Consider the following 23501-nt stretch of genomic DNA (forward strand, 5'->3'; position numbering starts at 1 on the left):
GGTGGCCAAACACCACGCCCGGCCGCCTTTGTCTCCCCAGTGCTGATGTTTACACACCGAATCAAGTACTCATTTGAGGCCTAGTGAACCAGGGAGGGAAACACAAGACCGATTCAGATAATCGTCACTTGTGTTGGCCCATGATCGGGAATCCGATCTCGGGTTGCCGGTTTTCTCAGCGCAGCGCGCAAACCGCTACCAGACAAAACACACGCGCATGTCGTGACACGAACGCACGCTTTTTTATGTACAGGGTTAGCAAACCTACTTGCTGGTACTGCCACCCACCTCTCTGCCCTGCAAGTCACGGCCTTGTGTGCGCGCGCACACACCCCGCGTTATTCCCGTCGACAATTTTGACGACCGATGTTTGCGCAAAGTTCTTTGTCGCAGTAGATTGGGGAGATGTTGCATTCTCGATGCCAGAGCCAGGATTGAAGGTGAGTCCAGAGAGCGAGAGAGAGACGATGGCTAAGGAGCGACAGGCGGCGACTACAGGCACATTGAAAACCCGCCACCCTTTACAATAAACCTTTAACCCAAAGCTTCACCACAAGTTCAAGACATTTTAAGAAATGTACACAACCATGCTCGACGGTATACGGGTGCGTACACGGGAAAGAGTACAGACTTGTTATTGTGTTGTTGTTGAAATTGTGCCGCTGAACGAGTGGACACGCTCCCCCCCCTCGTCTTCTTTAAAAACAGACGCGACGCTTTGTAACGTGCTATAAAAACACTTAAATAAAAACCTAACTACGAACAACCACAAATACGGATACACGTTTAAATTAGACGTTTTGCTTTCAGTGGCCGCCCCTTTCCCCCCTCTCTCTCTCCGATCGCTTTGGGGAAGGGTGCGAGACGTCGCCGCCGTCTCTCTCGACGTCGCCCGCGTCTCATCACCGAGGCGACTTCCGCCGTGACGCGGCAGCGCCACTGCTGAGTGCGCTCGGGGGGGACTACACTTTTATTTGTTTTAAAACCGTGGGCACCAAACTTGTAATCATTAAAAAAAAATGAGTTATCCCTGACAAAGCGAGCGTCGACGATGCTCATCCATTGGTGGAAATTCCACGTTTCCATGGCAGGAGGCGCAATCTGTTATCAGGATTGACCACGGGTTTCGTCATAATTCAGAACAACCAACTCCATGTCCACCCGCACGGTAAGATTTACGTGGCGAAACAATGCGGTTAACTTTAGACGCAGGCGTTTTTTTTACGACCCCGTGTGAAGGTTCGAAAAGAGTTTTCTTTTTGGCGAGAGAGCCGAGCTGTTGGCCATCATCTCCAGCCTGCTTCTTGAACATGGCACATTTGGCGATGACGTGACAACTCGCTTTGATCGGCTCTGTCTGGTGGTGGCGGGCTACCGTGAGATGTGTGACATTTATAGAACACCAAACGAAACCCAAAAGACACTAACCGTGAACCAAAAATAATACGGCTTAAAATAAAAACATTTCCTCATCACTTTAATAAAATAACCCTAGAAAAAAAAATATGAATGTGACATTTGTTTTTTTTTATAAATACAGTATTACATTTTGGTCAGTACCTTTTTTTCCGTCAACCATTGCAATCGCGTTCTGCTCACCACTCTGCTCTTACGTCTGCGACAAAGAGTGCCCCCCCCCGCCCGCCCTCGGCGCGTCGTGGCCTGGTGGTGCCTCGCGTCTGGGCCACTCGGCCATCTCAGGCACCTTCACAATTCCGCGTCACTCCAAAGAAAACCCACGTCGCCATCCATAACAACGAACGCACAGTTAAAAAGGCATTAAATAGTACAAACAAATTAATACATAACATCATTTAAGCCATCGATTTACTCCCGTCGTTACATACTCGTATGAATTCAGTTTCAAATTATTATTTTTTATCGGCGGAGATTGTCAGTTTTTTAATGTTTTAATTTGGAGGTGGAACGCCCCATCAACTTCAACGCAACCGAGTAAAAAAGAAAACAATGTGGCCACATACGCGTGGGCCACAGGACGCCGTTCATCATCTATTGAGTCTCCGGTTTGGTCTGCCGTGCGTGGCGATGTATTTAGACGCGGCCTTCGGTCGGCCTCCACGCGCCGACGCACACTCGCCAACGAGCCCGACGCTCCTCATTTCGTTCAATTGCAACTTGAGCAAAAGTGAAATGTTCAACAACAACAAACAAAAATAAACCCTTCTGGGAGCCGACCGCGCGTGTGGACAACGTGCGATGACGTCAACGCCGATTGGCCTGTCGAGACTCGCACCCGCGACGAGAATGTGGAAATTCCACCACTGCTTCAGTTCGATGCGACCGTCGAAACGTTTCCCGTCTGCCCGGGCGAGCGCGCTTTTGACATCAAACGAGGCCCGCGCTTCCTCCACCTCCTCCTGCGCCGTCCGGCATAGGAGGAGGTGGAGGAGGAGGTGGTGGAGGACGGGCGGACGTCGTCGTGGACGCCGCGCGACGGGCACAATTTGGCGAAGCCCGCCAGCACCTCCTGCCCGTGCTGTCGGCGACCAAAACGTCCGCCCTGTGACGCGCCGCCCGTCCAAAGGTGTCCACCACCACCGCCACCACCACCACCGCCACTACCACCACCGCTGCCGCGTCCGTACTGCTCGGTGGCCAACCGCGGCGCAAACCCCCGCAGTTGTTCACGAGACATTCGCAAGACAACTTCCACGCGGTCACCGCAAGACGATTTGGCGTAAACCACCACCCCACAAATAATAGTAAAAATCCCCCATGTGGCCCAGCGGCGTAGCGACCGAGTCGTGTGCAGGCGGTGCAACTGCGCTAGGGCCGTGGACCGGGCTACAAGGAGCGGGGGGGGGGGGGGTTTGGACTTTTAACATCTCAAAGAGATGGGTGGGGGGAGCTGTATGTTCTGTACATGCATTGCCTCGAGTGGTGGGTGATTCATTATATTATTATTCCGAGTCGGCAACTGACGACTTTTAACGTCCTGGGGCAGACTCACAGATTTCCGGGCGATAAGCGGCTCGCTGTTGCCTCGCCCAAGAGGGGACATCCCCCCCCCCCCACCCGTGCAAGATGCACGCAAACCCCCCCCACGTCGGACCGAGCACGCGTATTTTAGCAGGAGCTTGAGACACGTTTGTCAATGCCTCTCCTGTTTTCTATGAATGCCAATAACGGTAGGAGTTGAGTGTTGGGCAACAATGGATTTATTTTCTTCAAGATTATGATATTAGGGCCACAAGAAAGCTGAGTTTAAAAACAAGAACATCTTAGTTCTGCCCATATATAGAAGACACGTGGAAGGCGACGGTGTAAGCCAAGTGACACACAACTGAAACGCTGGACTTGAAATGAGTGGGCTACGACTTCAATCTTACACGGGTAACAACGAACACAACACGAGGGGATGTGCGCACGAGTACGACAGACAGTGTTTTATCTGTACACACGAACATATGCAAGTATATACATATACAGAGTATGTACACAACGCGCCGCATTAGCGCAGTGCGCCAAGAACCCGGCGACGTGAATTCGATTCCCGCCCACGGCCACCATCAGTGGCAAGAGTCCCTGTGCTGTGCCTCCTGCACAACCACGCGTGGACCAGTGTGGTGAAGTATAGCGAAACGCACCCGCCCCGCCAACCCCCTCCACCTCCCTTTCATCCAGCAGTGGATTGACAAAATGGCTGTAACTTATTCTAATGTATTGTACACACACGTGTGTAGAGCGTACACAGTACTGCATAAAGGTACGTGTACACGTGTTGTATTGACATCCTAGGCAACACACACACAATGCTGTTACAGGGTCTTCACGGCGACCCTTAGTGCATTCATCTATGGACGCATTCAGATGCGTGTGTACGTGCTGCGAATGCCACAATCGGAGGGGGAGCTACGTCACTCTTTAAAGCCTAATCACCCTACACAGCCCACCGAATACACACACACGCAGGTGTTGAGACGTTTGCATATATGTCTTCATTAGTCTGAGACGGGATGCGTTATAATACAGCAGCACTTTGCAAGTGTCCGTTTGAAAAGGACAGCATCGGTTGGATTCCTGGATGGCATCGGCTGGAGTCCCACGGTGTGGCTGACGGGACTTTCCTCCTCCGCTTGCAGTGAAATGGTGGAGCCCCCGTCCAAAGTAAAGAGATGATTGGAGTAAAAAAAAATATTCAGTTTTCTGAAGTTTCTCGAGTGCCCTGCACAGGATGGCCTCCAACAGGTCACGGAGTGTTTGTCGTACGAATAACCCAGAAAACGCTCCGCCGCTTTGAATTGTCCAGGAACTAAAGCCAACGTCGGGGTGTGCTGCTGCTGCTGCTGCTGGTCACGAGAGGGCTTCAGGACAGCGAGAGAGAGAGCGCGTCGTTCCGCCGCACCTCCTCCTCGTCCCGCGTGAAAGGAGTGCAGACGACCACAGTGGGGGGTTCACTGTAGCGCCATTGTGGCTCGTGTCTTTACACTTTCCGTTCATAGAGATGTCCGCCTTGGCCTGTCGATGTTCCGATGCCGTTGACGGTCTCGCCAGCGTCTTCGAGGAGCTATGTCAGAGCCAGGAGGTGTGCCACTTTCTGGGAGGGGGGGGGGGGTCTCGACCGATGTGTTGTCACGCCGGACATCCCCGTCGTGAGAATGCCCCGAGCCGAGCACCCCCGGCGTTAGAGGCGTCGGCGACGTCCCAGAGCCTCTCCCCCAGACACGCACGTGCACGCTCGGCACTCCGAGCTCCTCCAGCGGCACGCACCGTGCCATGCGGGCCTCGCGAGTGCCGACAACCGACTTGAATCTGACTCTTGTGGATGCTGTCGGAACGCTCCCGCCATCTCGGTAACGGAGCGAGAAGCTTTGCCGAGGTTCCGAGGCCAGCGTCCACCCTCGTTAATACCGCGAGGTGCATTGGACCGTAACATCCGCGGCCGTCTGCATCGCCAGCGGACGTGAAACGACCCCCCCCCACCCCCCCGTGATGCAAGTTAAAAGCAGCGGCCGTAGGTCACGCGCGTGCATGCCGGCATCGCCGTCAAAACTGTTGCATGCTTCACACTGCCTGGTCGTTAAAACCACGAGATGCTGGGCATTTTCGACAAGAGATAGGAATGATTGTAAAGTGACAAATGAAACAAAAAATAAGGTCGAGTTAAAGCATTTTCAACCCTCAGGCTTTCGTGACCGATTATTTTGATTCGCAAATGGTTTTTGGGTCGGGTTTGCCGAGTAGGGGAAAAAAACGTGCCGTGCGCCCTCCACCACCCGGCAACGGCCAACGAACGAATCTGCCGCATGACAAAACGAGCGTCGCCAACGTGGCGAGCGCCACCGGCGCGGGCGGGCGATGTGCACGCGCTCCGCCAACGTCTCCCGCCGGCTTCAGCCGCAACCAGCGTCGTCAGCTCCAAGTATTCTTGACGGCGCGCAGTGACTTACAACGGAGGCCACGGCAACAATTGACCGATGCAATGTGAACGCCGACAAATAGTCCTCAACTCGACTTAGACAATTACTTAAAGCTACGACGCTTTAATGTCCCCCCCCCCCCGCATTTAACGCGATCAGCCGCTCCCAACTGCAGCCGTCGGCGTTCAACAAACCGTCTCAAACAAATGCGGCAAACGTGACATTGACTTTTGCTAATCACGGCCGATGAACTCTCAAATATGAAGCGAAACGGACTTCCCAGACTTGGTCGACACGGGGATCAAGCGAACTACATTATGGCCGATGCAGATGTCATGACTTAAAAGGAATATGGCTTCGAATGTATTTTATGAACGTTAATTTATTTAGTAATATGGTAAAAAAAAAACTAGTGGTAAGCTTCACTGAACTGTCTTCAGGTATAGAGTATCCGGACATACACACACGCACGTACAGCGGACACAGATCTATAATATACGAACGCACGTGCATATATGTACACGTGTATTCGTAAAACGCACACACACACATTAACGCACACATGTGAAAGTTAACAAATACTACGTATGTATTCTTACGGGCCTACGACAATCACTGTCAGACCTCGTAGCTGAAAAAGGTTGAGCCAGGACAGTGTTTGGATGGGTGACCTCAATTCCTAACAGGTGCTATAGGCTGCGGGGCTACATTGGTGGGCCAGAATAGGGTGGTAGTGCAAATGCCTGGGATTTATTTGGCTGTCCTTCACCACGCTGGTCATACGGGCTGAAGGGAGTGGCGGCTCTGCCCTGCTAGTCCATGGGCCGGAGTACACGTCTGTACCACTTAAGTTGGTCAAACGTGAGCGGTACCCATGTATTTGTGAGGCTAATGAGAGCGAATCATTTCGTAGCCCACTCATTTGAAACGGTTGGCACGCTATTCACTGTTATTGGCCCGCAAAAAGAAACTGAAACCACTGAAGTTATGCCACCCTAAGTGAAGTATCTGGCGTGGGCTGGTGGACTACACGTGGTGTATGTGGCACCAGATGGAGACTGAACAAAATCCATCGGTGTGTTTACAGAAACTTCCTGTTAAGGGTCTCCGTCGATTGCCATCTTTGTCAGCAGTGGTCTTTATTTGGGAACTCCGCAAAAAAGCAACCTCCCGTTACAATGGGACTCGTTATTTTTATACGAAATAAAAATGATGCGTCCGCGGCAACACCACGGGGAGGGGAGTGGGGTCAAAGGTGTTAATGCACGGGCGAAGAAGGGGACGGGAGGGGGACGGAGAGAAGAGGATGACCGGGAAACGGGGATGTGAGGAGCCGCTCGGACACAAGTCCCCAGGACGACCACAGAGGGCAGGGTTCAAGATGTCTGTGATGAAAGTTTGAGAGACAGAGGGTGGAGCAGCGTCTGTTTCCACACGGGGGTTGTGGGAGGAGGAGGGGATTCTGAGGTGGGGTTGGCCACAGAGGCCACGTGATGTGCGGGAGGCTGGAGTTGATCTCGAGAAGTGGTTCTTAACCTTTACCGCAGCCTTGCAACCCCCCCCTAAGGTTCTCATTCGTAAAAAAAAATGTACAATGTTAATAAATACAGAGGTTTGATGAAAAGAAGTAGTTGTACTTACCTGCCCGTGCTTCTTAATTTGTGTTTTCGATTATTTACCTTCTAAAAACACTCTGGCCACGTCTCGCACCCCCAGGGGGCGCGTGCATCCTAGGCTAAGAACCACTGATCTAGAGAAATATGTTCAGGTCCAACATCTGGTAAGTGTGCCTTAACTTGGCTCTGAGCCTGAGGCACTTCCATGAATCCTGGTAAATCCTGAGCATCCTAGCTTTCCCAAATCCTTAATTTTTTGAGCCGCAGTTTTTAATGAACTTACATCAATTTGCATCAATTATATATCTGGCACGCAGATGTGCGTTAGCATTCACCGCATATATACACACACACAGACGCACGCACGCACAACAGGCAATGGAAACGGCAAAAGCACGCACACTCAAAACTGTCCTGTGTCCGACTTCTATAGAAAATTGGGGAAGCACATTTCTCCTGAATTTGTACAAAAACATCCTCAATTTAAACCCATCACAACCATCCCCCCCCACGTCTCCTTATGGGCAGCACTTTAAACCGAGTTGGCGATTTAGACCAGGGTCACTTTGGCGGTGTTTTTAATCAACCTGAAATCGTATCCCCCCCCCATCACCGCCTCCCGCCCACCCCCCCATCTAAGACCACGTCATACAAACGACCCCCCCACCCCCCGCCTCATTAAATAAAGCTTTGTAATATTTTTAATACAAATACAAACAATTGATGATAATTCAATAGAATAAACATTTAGCCCATGTTGGGTGGTCAAGTCCCAGGTGAGAATTGAAGGCGCTTGTACAAAAAGAAAGGAAAAGACTTCGCTGCGTCGTGCGTAAACATTCGCGCCTTTCTTAAATCGTTTGCGAATCAGCAGAGGAAGGCGGGATGTGAGCTATGGGTGGGTGCTTTTGGAAGAGAGAGGATGCAGCACGGCGGTTTGCGACCGTTCCTAATTTACGTTCCTCAAGGCTTCGCGAGAGCCGGGGCATGGGGGGGGCGGCCTCCATCAGGGTCGTAGTGGAAAAAGGGAAAGTTGTACGTTGGGCGGTCGGCCCGCGTGCACTTGACCGGACGTCGCGCGGCATCGCCGCCACCGACGTGTCCGTCCCGGTGCGGGCTGCACGAGAACGCAATGCGCGTGGCTCCGCCTCGGCTCTCGACCACGCGCCCACCGACGCAGCTCGTTCCGCGCTCACTGCTCGCTCGCTCCCCACTCCACGCCCGCTCCCCACGCCGCTCCCGCTCCCCACGCCGCTCCAGCTCGTTTCGTGACGCGGCTGCCGGAGACGTTCACGTCCCAGCGGGGGAGCTCCGCGGTGCGGCACCACGCTCGACGTGTCCATGCGCCCCCCCGCGACCGCCGCGGCGGAACGTAAACGGTGGCCGGGTCCAACCGGCAACACCGACCGCGATGAGGAGTCCGGGTGCGGGTCGTGAGCCGCGCCGCTCTCTCTGCGCCCGCCCAGGTGGCGCTGCCGCCATCTCCACGACCGCCCGGGGCGTCCCCCTGCCCGTCGCCACTGCCGCGAGCGCGGCACGGCACGGCGTTCTCGCCGCGCGTTGCCCGGTCGGCGCACCCGCCCCCCCCCCCCCCGCCCCCCCGGCGGCCGATCGTCGTTTCTTTGGCAGCCTCGGCGTTCCGCGTCGAGCTGGGAGGTCGGCGCTCTCCACGCCCGCGTCCCCGCAGAGACGACGCCCGGGGAGGAGGGGGAGGGGGGTGGCTTGCGCCCTGCGGTGCGGCGACGGAGGAGGGGAAAGTGGCGCGTGGGAGGGGGGAGGGGGGGAGGGAGGAGGAGGCGGTGGTGCCGCCGCCGCCTCACAGCGCCGTCGACGAGATCTTCTTGATGCCGCGGCGCTGGGCGAGGGTGGAGGAGCCCACTGGCTCCAGCGCCGGCTGGGCCAGCGTGTGGTGCAGGGCTGAGTAGGTGGCGGCCATAGCGCCCTGTGGGAAGGGCGAGGGGGCGGGTGGAAGAGGGAGCGTTTGTGAATGTGTGTGGCCGACTGTGGTGTGATTCTATAAAGTGGGTTTGTTCCGTGTGTGTACGCTGCGCGTACGAGACCCGATTCCCTCTCGCGGCCACCAACACCAGTGACGATTATCTGAACCGGTACTGGGGCTCCCCTAGGTCGACTCGGCCTCAAACGAGTAGAGTATAATTCTCCTATAACGCAGTAGTTGCGTTCATGAAAAACACCGTATTATGGAAAAATATAGGGTAAAGCATAGTCCGCAATAACCACATGAGATGCATATGCAGGCCGTACAACCGCTAATTCCTACTCGCGCCACGTAGTTCTGCTCACTCAATCGCGTTATATCCAATTCGCGTTCTAGAACAGCCTTTACCTGGTGCTGTGTGTAAACCTCGGTACTCGGGAAAGGAAGGCTGCCGGGTGTGGTGCAGGCCTTCGTAGGTGCTCACCAACAACACTTCCGCCAAGTGTGTTCAAGTGTGGGGATCTGGGTGCACGTACGCATGTGGGTGGGATCTCCTACCTTGTGGGGAGCAGTAGCGTCGCGGTTAGCACGCTGCACTATGAACCTGGCGACCCGAGTTCAATTCCCGCTCATGGCCAACACCAGTGACAATTGTCTGAGCCGGTACTAGGCCTCCCCTATGTCGACTCAGCCTCAAATGAGTACCTGGTGCGGTGTCGAGTAAACATCGCCACTGGGGAGACAAAGGCGGTCGGGCGTGGTGTTGGCCACCCACCACCTCGTGTGCCGTGCCGGCCTTCGTAGCTGCTCGCCAACAACACTTCTCCAAACAGTCTGTTCAGGCTATGCGGGGGATCTTTGTCTTTGCCTCCTACCTTGACAAGCGCCGCGTCCTGCCGAGTCAGCTGGCACTGGGGCAGCGTGTCGCGCAGCGCGATCCACGGGTGGCGCAGCACCTGGGCGGCCGTGAAGCGCTGGTGCGGGTCCACGTGCAGCATCTTCTTCACCAGGTCCTGCACGAGTGCGCACCACGCAAAACGCGCGTCCAAGTCGGACGCGTTGAACAATAGTCAGGCACGCGCGCAGGGTGGACTGACGGCCCAGGACCCTTCCCAAAGGAGCCGGGAGACTCGCCACGGCTTTCCTGCGACAACAATCGCGTGCGTCTGCTACCTTGGCGGCCTCGGACACCGTGTCCCAGTTGCCGCCGGACAGCAGGAAGCGTCCGCTGCCGATGCGTGTCAGGATCACGCCCGGCGTGTCGTCGGGCCCGTTGGCGAAGGGCGTGTGCCTGGCGCCCGCCAGGAGAGGGGGGGGGGATGCAAATGCAGAGGAGGACAATTCGAAAAATAAACTCGCTACATTTGTCAATAAACAAATAAATGATGGGTGATGCTCGTAAAAAAAAGTAGAGCGATTCCATTTCAAGTTCACGAACAACTTAATTGCAGCAATGTTTTATATAATTATTATTGTTGTCGTCGACATACTTCAGCAATTTGTACTTATATACGTTATTCGTGTTTGGTATTGTTGGAACTTTCTGACCCGCCCCAACTGGACATCTGCAGTCTAAATTAAGAATCTGATGATCGTGATTGAGAAAAATCACTGAGAGAGTGCCCAGTCTGATCTCAGAAGCTAAGCAGGGATGAGCCTGGACACTGCGTGGATGAATGACCACCATGCACAAGCTGGGTGTCACAGGGTTGCAGCGTTCCTCGCTGGACACGAGGTACGTCTCACCGTTCTACTTCTGTCCTCTATAGCCTCCCACCGCTACGCTTCCTCCCCCGCTCCGCCTTCATCAACCTGCACTTGACCAGTGCGGTGAAGTATGGTCAAATAACAGCCACTGTGCGGGGGGCGGCCTCATCCAGCAGTGGGATTGACAAAGTGGCTGTAATTAGCCAAGATAGTGGAATCGAGTTGTTTTATTCCCACTAACACAACTGCATGGTGCTATCAACACGGACCGCCAATGGGCGCCATGGCGTGTGTGTGTGAACGCACATTATTTGGCTGAACACCTTTAATGTGTAGAGGATTGCAGAGCTTGGGCGACTGTTGGTGCCAGCTCATTGCCTGGCTGCTGCCTGTTCTAACAGCGGCCAGGATCCACAGATAGAGCCATAATATTGCTCAATCTGTGGATCCTGGCCATAATATCGCTCTATCTGTGGATCCTGGCCATAATATTACTCTATCTGTGGATCCTGGCCATAATATCGCTCTATCTGTGGATCCTGGCCATAATATTACTATCTGTCGATCCTGGCCATAATATTACTCTATCTGTGGATCCTGGCCATAATATCGCTCTATCTGTGGATCCTGGCCATAATATTACTCTATCTGTGGATCCTGGCCATAATATTACTCTATCTGTGGATCCTGGCCATAATATCGCTCTATCTGTGGATCCTGGCCATAATATCGCTCTATCTGTGGATCCTGGCCATAATATCGCTCTATCTGTGGATCCTGGCCATAATATCGCTCTATCTGTGGATCCTGGCCATAATATCGCTCTATCTGTGGATCCTGGCCACGCCGTCCAAGTTGCTCCCTCACTCGAGTTGGTTGCAGTCATCGTTTACGGCTGAAGCCACTGCGGTGATGGCGTGCGAGGTGCGAGCGTACCCAGCCAGCATGGTGTAAAGCAGAACTCCCAGGCTCCAGATGTCGCACGCTGCATCGTAGCCCTGCCTCTTGAGCACCTACGCAGACAAAACACCCACGCGTGCAAACAAAGTAGTACAATCAATGTATCCATATCGACTGCAGGGGCAACTGCTGTCAGTAAGCAGCTATTAAGGTCAGCATGGCAACACGGGGGGGGGGGGGAGGGGCAGAACTAATCCCAGCCACCGTTGTCTCAGGAATGCCAATGTCCTTACACTCATTTAAGGTTGAGTTGACCTAAGGGAGGCCCAGGACCGGACCAGTTATAATTCTGCACATCACTGAAGTTCGCCAACGCTGCGAAATGAACTCGGCCCACTGGGTTTGTTGCGCGAGAACCACCGCTCTCCACCATAGTTCCATACAAAGACAAAGAGCCCCCATGTAGCCTTAACAGACTGTTGGGGCAAGTGCTGTTAGCGAGCACCTATGAAGGCTGGCACGGCACGCGAGGGGGTGGGTGGCCAGCACCACGGCCGACCGCCCTTGTCTCCCCAGTGGCGATGTTTACACACCGCACTAGGTACTCGCTTGAGGTCGAGTCGACCTAGGAGAGGCCCAGGACCAGCTCAGATAATTAATCGTCACTGGTGTTGGCCGTGAGCGGGAATCGAACTCGGGTCGCTAGGTTCGTAGCGCAGCACGCTAACCACTACACCACCGCTCCCCATAGCCTCATACACACGCATCGTGGTTAAAACTTGAAAAATTACTCTCAAATTGAGAGACATAGCAACAGTCGCCCTGACTGGCTAACGCTCCGTTGCAGGCCAATGCTTGCGCGTTATGACAGCAGCAGGGCATTGGAAGCGCAAGGGGCTCCGTGCTTGCCCAGACATGGCAGCCACACATGCGAATCCTCGAGTGGAAGCCACGAGTGAAACATCAGCCGGCTACGCGCTCTCTCACCTCGGGCGCCACGAAGTTCGCCGTGTAGCACGGCGTCATGAGCAGCCCGTTCTCGGCGCGCAGCTGCTTGGCGAAGCCAAAGTCGCAGATCCTCAGCGACTCCGGGTTCCCCGACTCGTCCACGTACAGGATGTTGCTCGGCTTCAGGTCTCGATGCACCACCTGGCAGAGGAAGAGGGACAAGAGGAGGAGGAGGAGGGAGTCGCAAGGCGGCATGAGTGGCTGTGCGCGTGTGGTCGGCGCGGTGTTGCTGTGTGTGTGCATGCGTGCGAGTGGTTTCTGTGTGTATGTGCACGATTGCTTGCTTGTGTATGCGTGCTTGCGTGAGTGGTTGCTGTGTGTGTGCGTGCGTGCGAGTGGTTTCTGTGTGTATGTGCACGATTGCTTGCTTGTGTGTGCGTGCTTGCGCGAGTGGTTGCTGTGTGTGCGTGCGTGCGTGATTGCAGTGTGTGTGTACATGCGAGAATGATTACTATGTGTACGTGCATGAGTGATTGCTGTGTGTGTGTGTGTGCGCGTGATTGCTGGGTGTGTGCTTGCATGAGTGGTTACTGTGTGTGTGTGCGTGCGTGAGTGATTGCTGTGTGTATGTGTACATGCGTGAGTGATTACTATGTGTACATGTGTGAGTGATTGCTGTGTGTGTGTGCGTGAGTGATAATTATGTGTGCGTGCGTGATTGCTGTGTGTGTGTGTGCGTGATTACTATGTGTACATGCATGAGTGATTACTATGTGTACGTGCGTGAGTGGTTGATGTGTGTACGCGAGTGCGTCCGAGAGAAGTGCACCCACCCCCTGCGAGTGGAGATACTCTACGGTGCGCGCTATCGTCTGCAGCACCGCGCTGGCCTCGCGCTCCGAGAAGAACTTCTGCCGCAGGATTTTATCCAGCAGCTCCCCGCCCTTCATGAGCTCTGTGACGAGGTAGACACTCTTCCCATCGTCGTACACCTAGAGATGACGAGGTACAAGCTGTCATGGTCATCGTAGACCTAGAGATATCATCATCATCATCATCATTATTTTAATCATCACCATCCTAGAGCTACATCACTGAGAATTCAAGATTGCAATTCTCACCAACCATGAATTGGCCAAAATAGCAGCAATGTAGTGGGGTAAAGTTGTAAATTACACCATCAGTGTCGCCTGGAAATTAATTCCCGTGCACCTGCGGCAGGAATCGAACCATCGGATATGTGCAAAGTGCTTTTGGTGGCGAGTGCTCCGACCGCTGGGCCATTGTTCAGCAGCCCGTACACCGTGTACATACAAGTAGGGAGAGTTAAAAGCCCTTTCAGGCCATCCACTCACAGGCCATTACTGACAAAGGGGTTGTCACAGGCGCTATTTACGACTGGGGCTAAGAGAGTTCATGCGTGCGTGCGAGTGTTTGGAGGTGTATGTGGGGAGCAGTGCCGCACTGATTAGCAAGCGTGCACTATGAATCCAGCAACCCGAGTTCGATTCCTGCTCACGCCCAACACTAATGATGATTATCTAAACCGGTTCTGGGCCTCCCCTAGGTCGACTCGGCCTCAAATGAGTACCTGGTGCAGTGTGTAAACATTGCTACTAGGGAGACAAAGGCGGCTGGGCGTGGTGCTGGCCACCCACCCCCTCGTGTGCCGTGCCAGCCTTCATAGGTGCTACTCGCTAACAGCACTTGCCCCTACAGTCTGTTAAGGCTATACAGAGATCTTTGTCTTGTCGGTGTATGTGGGAAGCAGTGCCGCAGTGGGTTAGCACAACCGCACTATGAACCCGGCAACCCGAGTTCGATTCTCGCTTGCAGCCAACATCAATTACGAATGTCTGAACTGGATCAGCCTTAAATGAGTAACTGGTACAAGTGTGTAATCCTCAGCACTGGGGAGACAAACACGGCCGGGAGTAGTGCTGGCAACATCACTCCGTCGTACACCGTGCCAGCCTTAATAGGTGCTCGCTAAAAGCATTTTATTGTAGGCTACATGGGAGATCTTTCTCCTTTTTGTAGGCGTATTCATGGATGTGTGTATTTGTACTTGTGTTGATGTGTGTGTCCGTGACTACGTACGTGTGTGCGCACTGTCTTATGACAAGCACCTACCCCTGTAGGTCTACTCAGCCTGAAATGGCCAGATCCCGCGTATGCACGTGCGTGTGTGCGTGCGATGTTGCCCACACAGCCCCTTTGCAAACTCGTGTCACGCCGACCCCAATATGCGCTTTGCCAACAGCACCTGCAGGCACAGCCCCTTCAGCCGAGAGAACTCTTTGGCTCGTGTCATCGCCTTGAGCTCCCGCTGCTCCACGCATGCACGTGCGCTCCCCATGTACACACATGCCCCGTGTACGCGCGCTCGCTGTATACACATGCGCTGTGTGTACGTGCGCTCCCGTACACACGCGGTGTGCACGTGCGCTCCCCATGTACACACGTGCCCCGTGTACGCACGCTCCCTGTGTACACGCGCTCCATGTGTATTTGCGCTCCCCGTGTACACACATGCCCTGTGTACGTGTGCTCCGTGTCTACGTGCGCGCGCCTGTTTCCCCTGCGCTGCCGTGGCAGCGTGTGGCCAGCCTAAGCCAATTAGCGTAAAGGTCGCGCGCGTGCGCCTAATGGCCCCAAACGGTCGCCGAGCCGCGACGGGGGTTTGTAAACGAGTTAACGAGGGGCCCAGCCCGTTCGATAAATCTGGAAGAGGCCGAGTTTATTGAAACCACAGCCGTGTTTCTCGCACGACAGTAAAAATATTTGTTCATTCTGAAAGCGAGAATTCAGCCGATTTAAGTGCAAAAACAAATTTAGTGTCATGGGTTTTGCGTGTGTGCGGTCATTGGTGAATGGGCTGAGACCAACAATTCACGACACTAGAGAACCCGGCTTAATCACAGGCGGGTGAAACCTGGATTTGAACCCAGACTCTTAAAGCAGTTGCGCTCAGCACCCTTCCAGTAAACATCCAACGTTGGTCGACGTTAGGCCCCGACGTTGGTCAACGTTGGCCCCGGCGATGGCCCCGACGTTGGCCCAACTCTGCACGTTCACCGTTCTGGCACGGCCATGTAAAACCCTCCAGGCCACCTCGCAGGCCGAGCATAATTTATCAGAGACGAACCTAAGACAATTTGCGGATTTTAAAGCGAGCTTACGTCTTTTAACGTGATGACGTTGGGATGCTGTCCGTAACGGAGAAGGATTTCTATCTCTTCCGATGGGTCTCGTTTACTCTTGTCGATGATCTGTTCAGCAAAATAAAACAAAGTAAACAAAACATTAGAGAATGTAACAGTTGGCGTGTGGATAGTTCATTCATTCATTCATAGATTTCCATCTATTTCTTTTTCTACATTTAAAAACAGGATGCAAACCATATATTTAAAGGAATCCACAACCCAAAAAACACAAACAGACCTTATCTGTTAGATACACGCCTGTTAAGTTTGCGCAGTAAAGGGGTGATGATGTTGCCACCGCGTGCGATCCCAATCGAGTCATTTCCAGGTACAGCATTGGGATGCTTTTTGGCAACATTCTGTGGGCTTTTAGCTATGGGAGAAAACCAGAGAACTCGGAGGAAACCCGTACACATGCACACACTCACACACGCACACAGGCACGCACACAGGCACGCGCACGCGCGTACAGACCTTGACGGCGTACTCCATGTTGGTGGTCTTGTGTATGCAGCGCTTGCACACCGAATAGGAGCCCACACCGATGTCCTCCCGCAGCTCATAGCCGTCCGAGAACTGCACGCTGTTGCCATGCAGCTGCTGTTGGGAAACAAAGCTTTAGTACTCATAGCTAAGTCCGGGTTTCATAGCCGGCTGCTGCCACGCTCCACAGTCGGTTTTTTCCCCATCGCCAGCAGGGCCGGCGACAACATCTCCTGCCTGCGCTCTCTCAACTGGCTTCTCATCATCGCCAGCAGGACCCAGCGACAAGATCCCCTGCCTGTGCCACCACTGTGCCGCTACTGTCGGTCGTCCACCGTACCGCTCCTCGCTCCTGTCACTCCGCCCTGCACTACAGCTCATGGTGGAACTCTTTGCAGCAGCAGCAGCGACTCACAACCTCCTCCTCCTGTCTACACAGAGGAGCGGGGGCCGTGGTCACTGCCGGGCGTCGTTTCTCTGTGGCAGCCCCCGCCGTTGTGACGCGGCCATCATCACGGCCCCACTGCGCACTCGCAGCAGTGGCAGCGATCAATCCACTCCGACTTTTAAGAAATACTCTAAGGCCCCACTCCTTTCTCCCAGCGTTTGAGTGTCACCTGAGTTTGGCGCCTCGCCTCTTGAGTCACGGTCATTTACATCCGTGGAATATTGTGAGTGTTACAGATTGCGTTATAACAATTATTAAAATTACTCTGCTAGCAGAGCCTGCCAGGACATAGGAAAAAACCTTGACAAAGACTCCTAGGTATGGCAGTGGGTGAATATCCATTGCATCGCTGCCTTCTTCAGCGATGTGATCGAACAGAGGCAATGAGACCCTGCAGAAGGCAGCAACACAGCGGCGTAGCCTTCACCCACCGCTGAACCGACTCGTTAACTAAACACTTGCAGGCCGGCTTTGTACTCTTTAGTGGCGTGGAGTCGCAACTAATCACGCATCCCGCTGAGGTACTCCTAACCAGGGAGGATAATGTCCTCTAACTGCAAATCTGCTGCACCACCTCACGTAACTCTATGTTTGCCTGATTTTGATGAGGAAGCGTTTGACCAGGATGAGGTTACTACTTTGTATTCGTACGGCTGATGTTGGTGTAGAGCAACAACGTATAATTGAACACGGAGATGGTTGGGTCAGATAATCGTGTCGGGAGTGGCGGGGGGGGCGGTGAATCGGTCGGCCGTGTTTGTGAATCGGGCATCTCGTCGTCGGGGCGTTCCCGGCACGAGCGATCGTAGCGCTCGGCTGCTCCACCTGCACGATGGGGTGAAGCTGCGTGGTGGCCATCACGAACGTCTCCTCGACGTCGCCCAGCGGCGTCGCCACGAAGCTGAACCCGCGGAACAGCTGGTGAGCGTTGGCGCTGGGAGGCACGCCTGGGGAATCTGACAACAAATAAACCACAAATAAGAAATGTTCTCTTGATGTAAACTTTAAACGTACGTTTATGGAGCCAACACAATGATCCACATTTGTATCTTGGGTTCGGCCGCGTGAGAGTTTTACTCCCGAACATTCTCGTTATTAACCCTCCGCCGCCCAACAAAAAAAGTCACGTTTACGGAGATATGATTTTTCTTTACACGTGCCAACACATGGACCGAACGCCCACCGATAAACTCCTACCCACTGCCGGCCTGAGAGAATTGTATGCATGTACGTTGTATGTATGTTGTATGCATGTTGTACGTATGCATGTTGAACTACTTTCGCAGCCACGATAATCAATGGCGTGGGGAAGGACAACAAACTAAACACAAAAAGCAGTTCTAGAGTAATAAAGTTTGTCAATCTAGATGATTTATAAAAGTGCATAGCTCCAGTGGCTTCCTAATATCGGAAAGCGAGACAGTCTCAGACGGCCGCAGAAGCGCGTCTGAAAGCGCGCGATGGCGGTGACCGTCTTTGTTCGATGACGAGCCAAAAGCCGCTGCATCGGGTAGCGAGCTCGGATCACAACGTGAGACCGCTTCAGCTGACCATGCTGTTCTTATGTTGTACAGACACACATATCAAGCGAGGGCGATGTTCATTAATCTGAAAAAATCTTCCAATGACCCAAATCATTTCGTGCAATGTTGACAGTGTGATGTCACTGCCGCTAAAAGTGCGTTGCGTGATCTCATGTTGGCAATACATTTAGTCACTTCAGCTTAAATAGTTTAAATATAATAATCCTTACATTCAAATCATCGATTTACTGATGGAACTTTATATATATGAAAAAATCAACGAATAAATATTTACCACCTTAGCCATACTTTTTGGATACGAGAGAGTATTATTGATGTCATGGCTATAGCACCGTTTTATAATTTTATCGTCGAGGACAATGACTTCTGGCACTGCAAAAATCTCTTTATACGCAGTTGACATGCACTTTGTGTGTGTGTTTGTGTGTTAACGTGTTTTTTTGTCTGTGTGCTTGACTGTTAATGTGTTTTTGTCTTTGTGTGCTTGTGTGTGTGTTAATGTGTCCTTGTGTGTTTGTGTGTTAATGTGTTTTTGTCTTTGTGCGTTTGCTTTTTGCCGTCAAGAGTATTTGAAAGTCCGATTCGGCCTTCTATCGCAAGGGTTCCTCCCCGCTACCGTTACAGGGAACCCGGTTCTCACCTTTTGGTGTTTTAGCCGTGAATTCAGGGTCGAAGTAAAACGTGTCTTCCGGTCGGCCTACGGCAGGCTTGAATGGCGGGTGAATTTCTTTCCGATAGAGCTTCTGTAAAATGACACGCACGGTACAGAATGAGACGTCGATCCTCCGAGTGGCTGTACAGGGGGAGCGGAGGCACAGTGGTTAGCGCATTGCGTGCTTTATCAACTCGGCGACGCGAGTTTAATTCCTGGCTATGGCTAACATCGGTGGTGAGCAACATATGACCTGGTCCTGGGCCTGCCACCAGCCTTTACTTACGTGTGCACTGACCAGTGTGGTGAAGTACGGTCAAACAAATGCCAATACCCACAATGTATGTCTTCATCCAGCAGTGGATTAACAAAGTGCTGTAATATATTTTATTTACATATTCATGATATGGCTGTTAAAAGTGCATTCAATGGCCTGCATGATAAGCATTGAATGTCAAGTTAACACAAGTCAAAATGCCTCTGTTCAAATGAAATGTATGGGGGTGGCACTCATCTCTGCTGGCAGCCCTGAGCCAGTGGTGGAAATTACACATTCCTGTGACAGGGGCCAATCTGTTTATCGGACAACCACTGATCACTCTGCACAATGTGGTCCTCATGATGACAGGCTGAATCAATCTCCAGCCAAGAAATGCACTAAGTTATTCTTGCTCACTCAGCCAGCCAACCGATCACTCAAGCACCCACCCATGACTGCACTCAATCACCCACGCATCAATCCACTCACCCACTAGCTCGCCCATCCATTCCCCCATTCACCATCAGCTAAATAAAGTAAAACGTATACAAAAACTTACGTTCCAATCAATAGTGGAAAAGAACGGATGTCTTTTGATTTCTTCCACACCATCAGAGCCAGCTCCTGAAAGTAAAGTATAACACGGCACATCAGGACAAACACGGTGGGATTTCTAGACAAGAAAACCACGTGATTGTAATTGCATGATCGCTCCCTCCCATCATGCCTTGCATCTCATGTGACACCACCGCACCGCTTGCACACAGCCTTGTCTAGACCACCGACTCACAAGGCTAAACAGTGTCACCAACGAAGCATTCTAGACAGCAGCAGCAGCAGGAGAACAACGAGACAACAGAGTTTCACCCTCGTTGGGAATCATCTGCACAGTATAGCACTTGCTGCCTCCTGCCGCCTTGTGTCACAAGGGCGCTGTGGCCGCGCTCGCTCTGGTCATTGCGGGCGACAACGAACGACTCTCAAAACTCCCGTAAAACTCTCGACGGGTCAAAGTGTCTACTTGCTCAAACAAGCGATTGGTCGGTGCTCATACTCCATTGGTGGCCCTAAATCAGTGGTGGACATTCCACATTGCCATGGGCTGTGGCAAGTCTCTTTAGGTCAAAGGGTTTTACAGATTGTTACGAACCCTGGATGGATGCATGTACCGAGTGGACCCCTAAGAGAGGTGATGTGGATTGGAGGATCGAGGAACGCGTCCGTGATTTCCAAGAAATCTGCCCATTTCTCGAGCAAGTTCCTTGTTTCGGAGGAGGTTTCGTGTTCCCGCACTGGAACATTTTTTTCTAATTTTAACTTTTCATTTTATTGCAATCTCATTTACAATGAAAAAACAGTAGGTTAAGATACGCGATACGATTGTGATTTTTCCTTCTTCCCGTTAAGACGCCGTTCGAAGACGCTGCCGCGCACGTGCCCCGAGGGTCTGGCGTGCTGGACTTGCATCGAGGGGGGGGGGGGGGGGGGGGAACCTCAACCACGTGTTTGTTTTTTAGCTGTCGGAGGAAACCGCACAGCTCGGGAGGAAACCCCATGCAGAACATGGGGAGAACATGTACAGTGTGAAAGAGTAGGCCAACATACCCCCCCCCCCCGCCTCAAGAGGGGCTCCATGGTAAATCAGGAGAGTGATAACAGAATGATGAAAAAGGAATCGGGGGCTTTATTCTTTCCAGCACTAATGCAGGTGCACTGAGCAGATATAACTGCTCAACACGCAAGCTATTAATGATTTGATATCGTTCGCCTTTTGGCATTGTTCTCTGATCCGACACTGGTGGTGAGACAAAGCCATAAAGGATGCCGTCTCTGGAGTAGGCCAATCAGTTTAAAATACAATGTGTACATTGTCATCGGAGCACGTTTGTCTGCATGTTTCACCACAAGCATGACGTGTGTTTAATGCAGACTTGACGATGCCTTGTGCCCTGAGAACGATTGTTTAAGGGCGCTTTATACATTCAAATAATGATTAAATTATTATAAGGTATCTATTTAGTGTTTGAACATCTGAACACCTCCTGTATTATTGTCGTACAGGGTAAAGCTTATTCTTTGGGTCTTTCGGTAAAGTCACGTAGAACAAAAATATTAACAAAAAGCTTCGACGTTTCGATTGCAACACGAGCAATCGCTATCACGAGGGAAGGAGGAGGGGGAAAGCTGCTGAGGCAGGCTGCCACATGTCCTAGGTGGATGCCCATTCCCACAGTGAAAGAACGGCAGGCGCAGATTACAGATGTCCAGCCAATGGATCAGCTCCAAACAGCAGGTCCTGCTGTCAGAGACAAGGGCTCCTATTTGCTGCTCTGCCATTGCTTAGTCCAGCAGACGTTCTTGCTTTGACCCGACACTTACCCAAGCTGCTCCGTTGACGAAAAAAAGACAAAAATCCCCCCTACCAGTTAGGACAAATGCTGTTCGCGAGCACCTATGAAGGCCAGAAAGGCACACGAGGGGCTGGGTGGCCAGCATCACGCCCGGCCGCATTTGTCTCCCGAGCGACAATGGTTTTACACATCGCACTAGGTACTTATTTGAGGCTGAGTCGACCTTGCGGAGGCCCAGAATCTGTTCAGATAATCGTCCCTAGTGTTAGTGGCCATGAGCAGGATTCAAACTCAGGTCGCTGGGTTCGTAGCGTAGCGCGCTAAGTGCTACGACACCACAGTCACAAACACACATACGCTCACACACACACATGTGCACAAACAAGACAAAGGCACTCACCTAGGCGATTGCCTGGGTTCCTCTTGAACAGCATTCGCAAGAGACTCTGCGCTTCTCCACTCAAGAACTGCGGCATTCCTAGCTTGGCCCTGCAAAGCACGGGTCACAACAATACCAACAAGCTGAAAAGCCAGTCCAGGAAGGGAGTCCGTATTTTGTTCGGGGTTTCAACCGAATTCGGTTTCTGAGCAATGGATGTGGAGTTGTAAGGAAAAATAAAAGTCGGAGAGCTACGGAGCACATCCGCGAAACTCTTACACACACAGCTTAAATAAGCCGCTAACCACCCCAGATATTCGCAATATCTGGGAGGGCGATCAAACTCACTTCAGAATCATAGTCATCGTCTCCTTGCGATCTTTGCCCTGGAAGGGGAGCGTTCCCGTGAGCATTTCAAACTGTAAGAAGAGGAAGGCAGGAAACGGTGGTCATTCAATTGATAACATTCATACATTTTTCACATATGGAATCTGCGCCGTTCTTATAGCGCATGAGCTGTCAAGGTGCTAATGTTTCACAGATGGGTAGAGTCTGCAAGTTAAGGGGTGATGTTGTCAAAGTGGTTGTACCCAATAAAAAATAAATAGGACATTTCCAAGTAATTTCACAAGCCTTGCAAAGTTTTCGCCGTGACAATGTGGTCAACGTGGCCGACTTTTTTTCTCTAAAGACGTTGCGGGATCCCTCACTGTCCACCGTGAAGCTGATGGAGTGTGGTATTTTTGTTGGTTCATACGGCCGGTATTATTAACCGGGGCGGTCGGCGGGCTCGAACCACGACCCTCTGCGACGAGCGGCGAACGCGCTGCCGCCGGCCCAGCCGCGTCGTTTCGAGAGGGCAGCGTTTGTTAGGGCTACGAACACCGGCAGAGGAGCTACACTCACAACAACGAGCGGAGTGCCGGTCGGCTAAAAGGCAGCCAGGTGGCAGAGTGTGGAGCACAGCAGGTGCATCTATCAGTCATCTCAGTATCAACAAACACATGGCACCTGGGTCTGTCCCGTGACCTCCTGCATCTAGCCTGGCACAGCAGTCAAACCATGGAACTTGCGTCTGTCCCGTGACCTCCTGCCAGCGAGCCTTCCACACTTCACGCGACGGCCTCAAAATGCACCCAGCCTGGCACAAAGCGCCGTGGTGACGTCACCGCCACTTGGTGGTGAACGGCAGCGGTTGTTGTTGTGTACGCGTGCGTGTACGCGTGTGCGTCGCGCTCGTTACCATGAGCACCCCGAAGGACCACCAGTCCGCCGAGTGAGTGTGGCCCTTGCGATTCACCACCTCAGGCGCCATGTACTCCACGGTGCCACAGAATGAGTAGGCCTTCTTCTCGTGGTCAATCGACTCCTTGCTCAGCCCAAAGTCTGAACACAATCACACACACACATGCTTGCACACACGTGCTCACAGAGACAAAAATCCCCCAGCCACATAGCCAACACAGACTGTTGGGTCACGTGCCAAGTGTTGTTAGAGAGCACCTTTGAAGGCCGGCACGACATACGGGGGGAGGTGGGTGGGTGGCCAGCACCACACCCGGCTGCCTTTGTCTCTCGAGTGGGGATGTTTACTACACACTGCACGAGGTACTCATTTGAGGCCGAGTTGATTTGAGGGAGGCCCAGAACTGGTTCAGATAATCGTCACTGGCATTAGCCGTGAGCGG

At 52.6% G+C, this 23501-nt stretch overlaps 1 protein-coding gene across 4 annotated transcripts in view; it reads right to left on the reverse strand.

The window, feature by feature from the left end:
• Window positions 1-977: 977 nt before the first annotated feature.
• The window catches only part of LOC133352598 (ribosomal protein S6 kinase alpha-3), a 69620-nt gene continuing 47096 nt past the window's right edge, over window positions 978-23501 (reverse strand). For 3 of the 4 annotated variants that reach the window (XM_061568361.1, XM_061568346.1, XM_061568368.1), the window contains 14 exons: window positions 23057-23199; window positions 22162-22232; window positions 21835-21923; window positions 19643-19707; window positions 18813-18915; window positions 17454-17584; window positions 16172-16297; window positions 15674-15763; window positions 13325-13483; window positions 12531-12692; window positions 11580-11656; window positions 10110-10227; window positions 9812-9949; window positions 978-8939 (listed from right to left, as the gene is read on the reverse strand). In XM_061568361.1, coding sequence (XP_061424345.1) covers window positions 8814-8939; window positions 9812-9949; window positions 10110-10227; window positions 11580-11656; window positions 12531-12692; window positions 13325-13483; window positions 15674-15763; window positions 16172-16297; window positions 17454-17584; window positions 18813-18915; window positions 19643-19707; window positions 21835-21923; window positions 22162-22232; window positions 23057-23199 — 1598 coding nt within the window. In that variant the 3' untranslated portion in view covers window positions 978-8813. The remainder of the gene's footprint in view (window positions 8940-9811; window positions 9950-10109; window positions 10228-11579; window positions 11657-12530; window positions 12693-13324; window positions 13484-15673; window positions 15764-16171; window positions 16298-17453; window positions 17585-18812; window positions 18916-19642; window positions 19708-21834; window positions 21924-22161; window positions 22233-23056; window positions 23200-23501) is intronic. The other variant, XM_061568354.1, reaches the window with a different exon arrangement.

The sequence above is a fragment of the Lethenteron reissneri genome, chromosome 5, assembly GCF_015708825.2.
Source record: "Lethenteron reissneri isolate LAM-NWPU_2019-01 chromosome 5, ASM1570882v1, whole genome shotgun sequence".
Lineage (NCBI taxonomy): Eukaryota > Metazoa > Chordata > Hyperoartia > Petromyzontiformes > Petromyzontidae > Lethenteron > Lethenteron reissneri.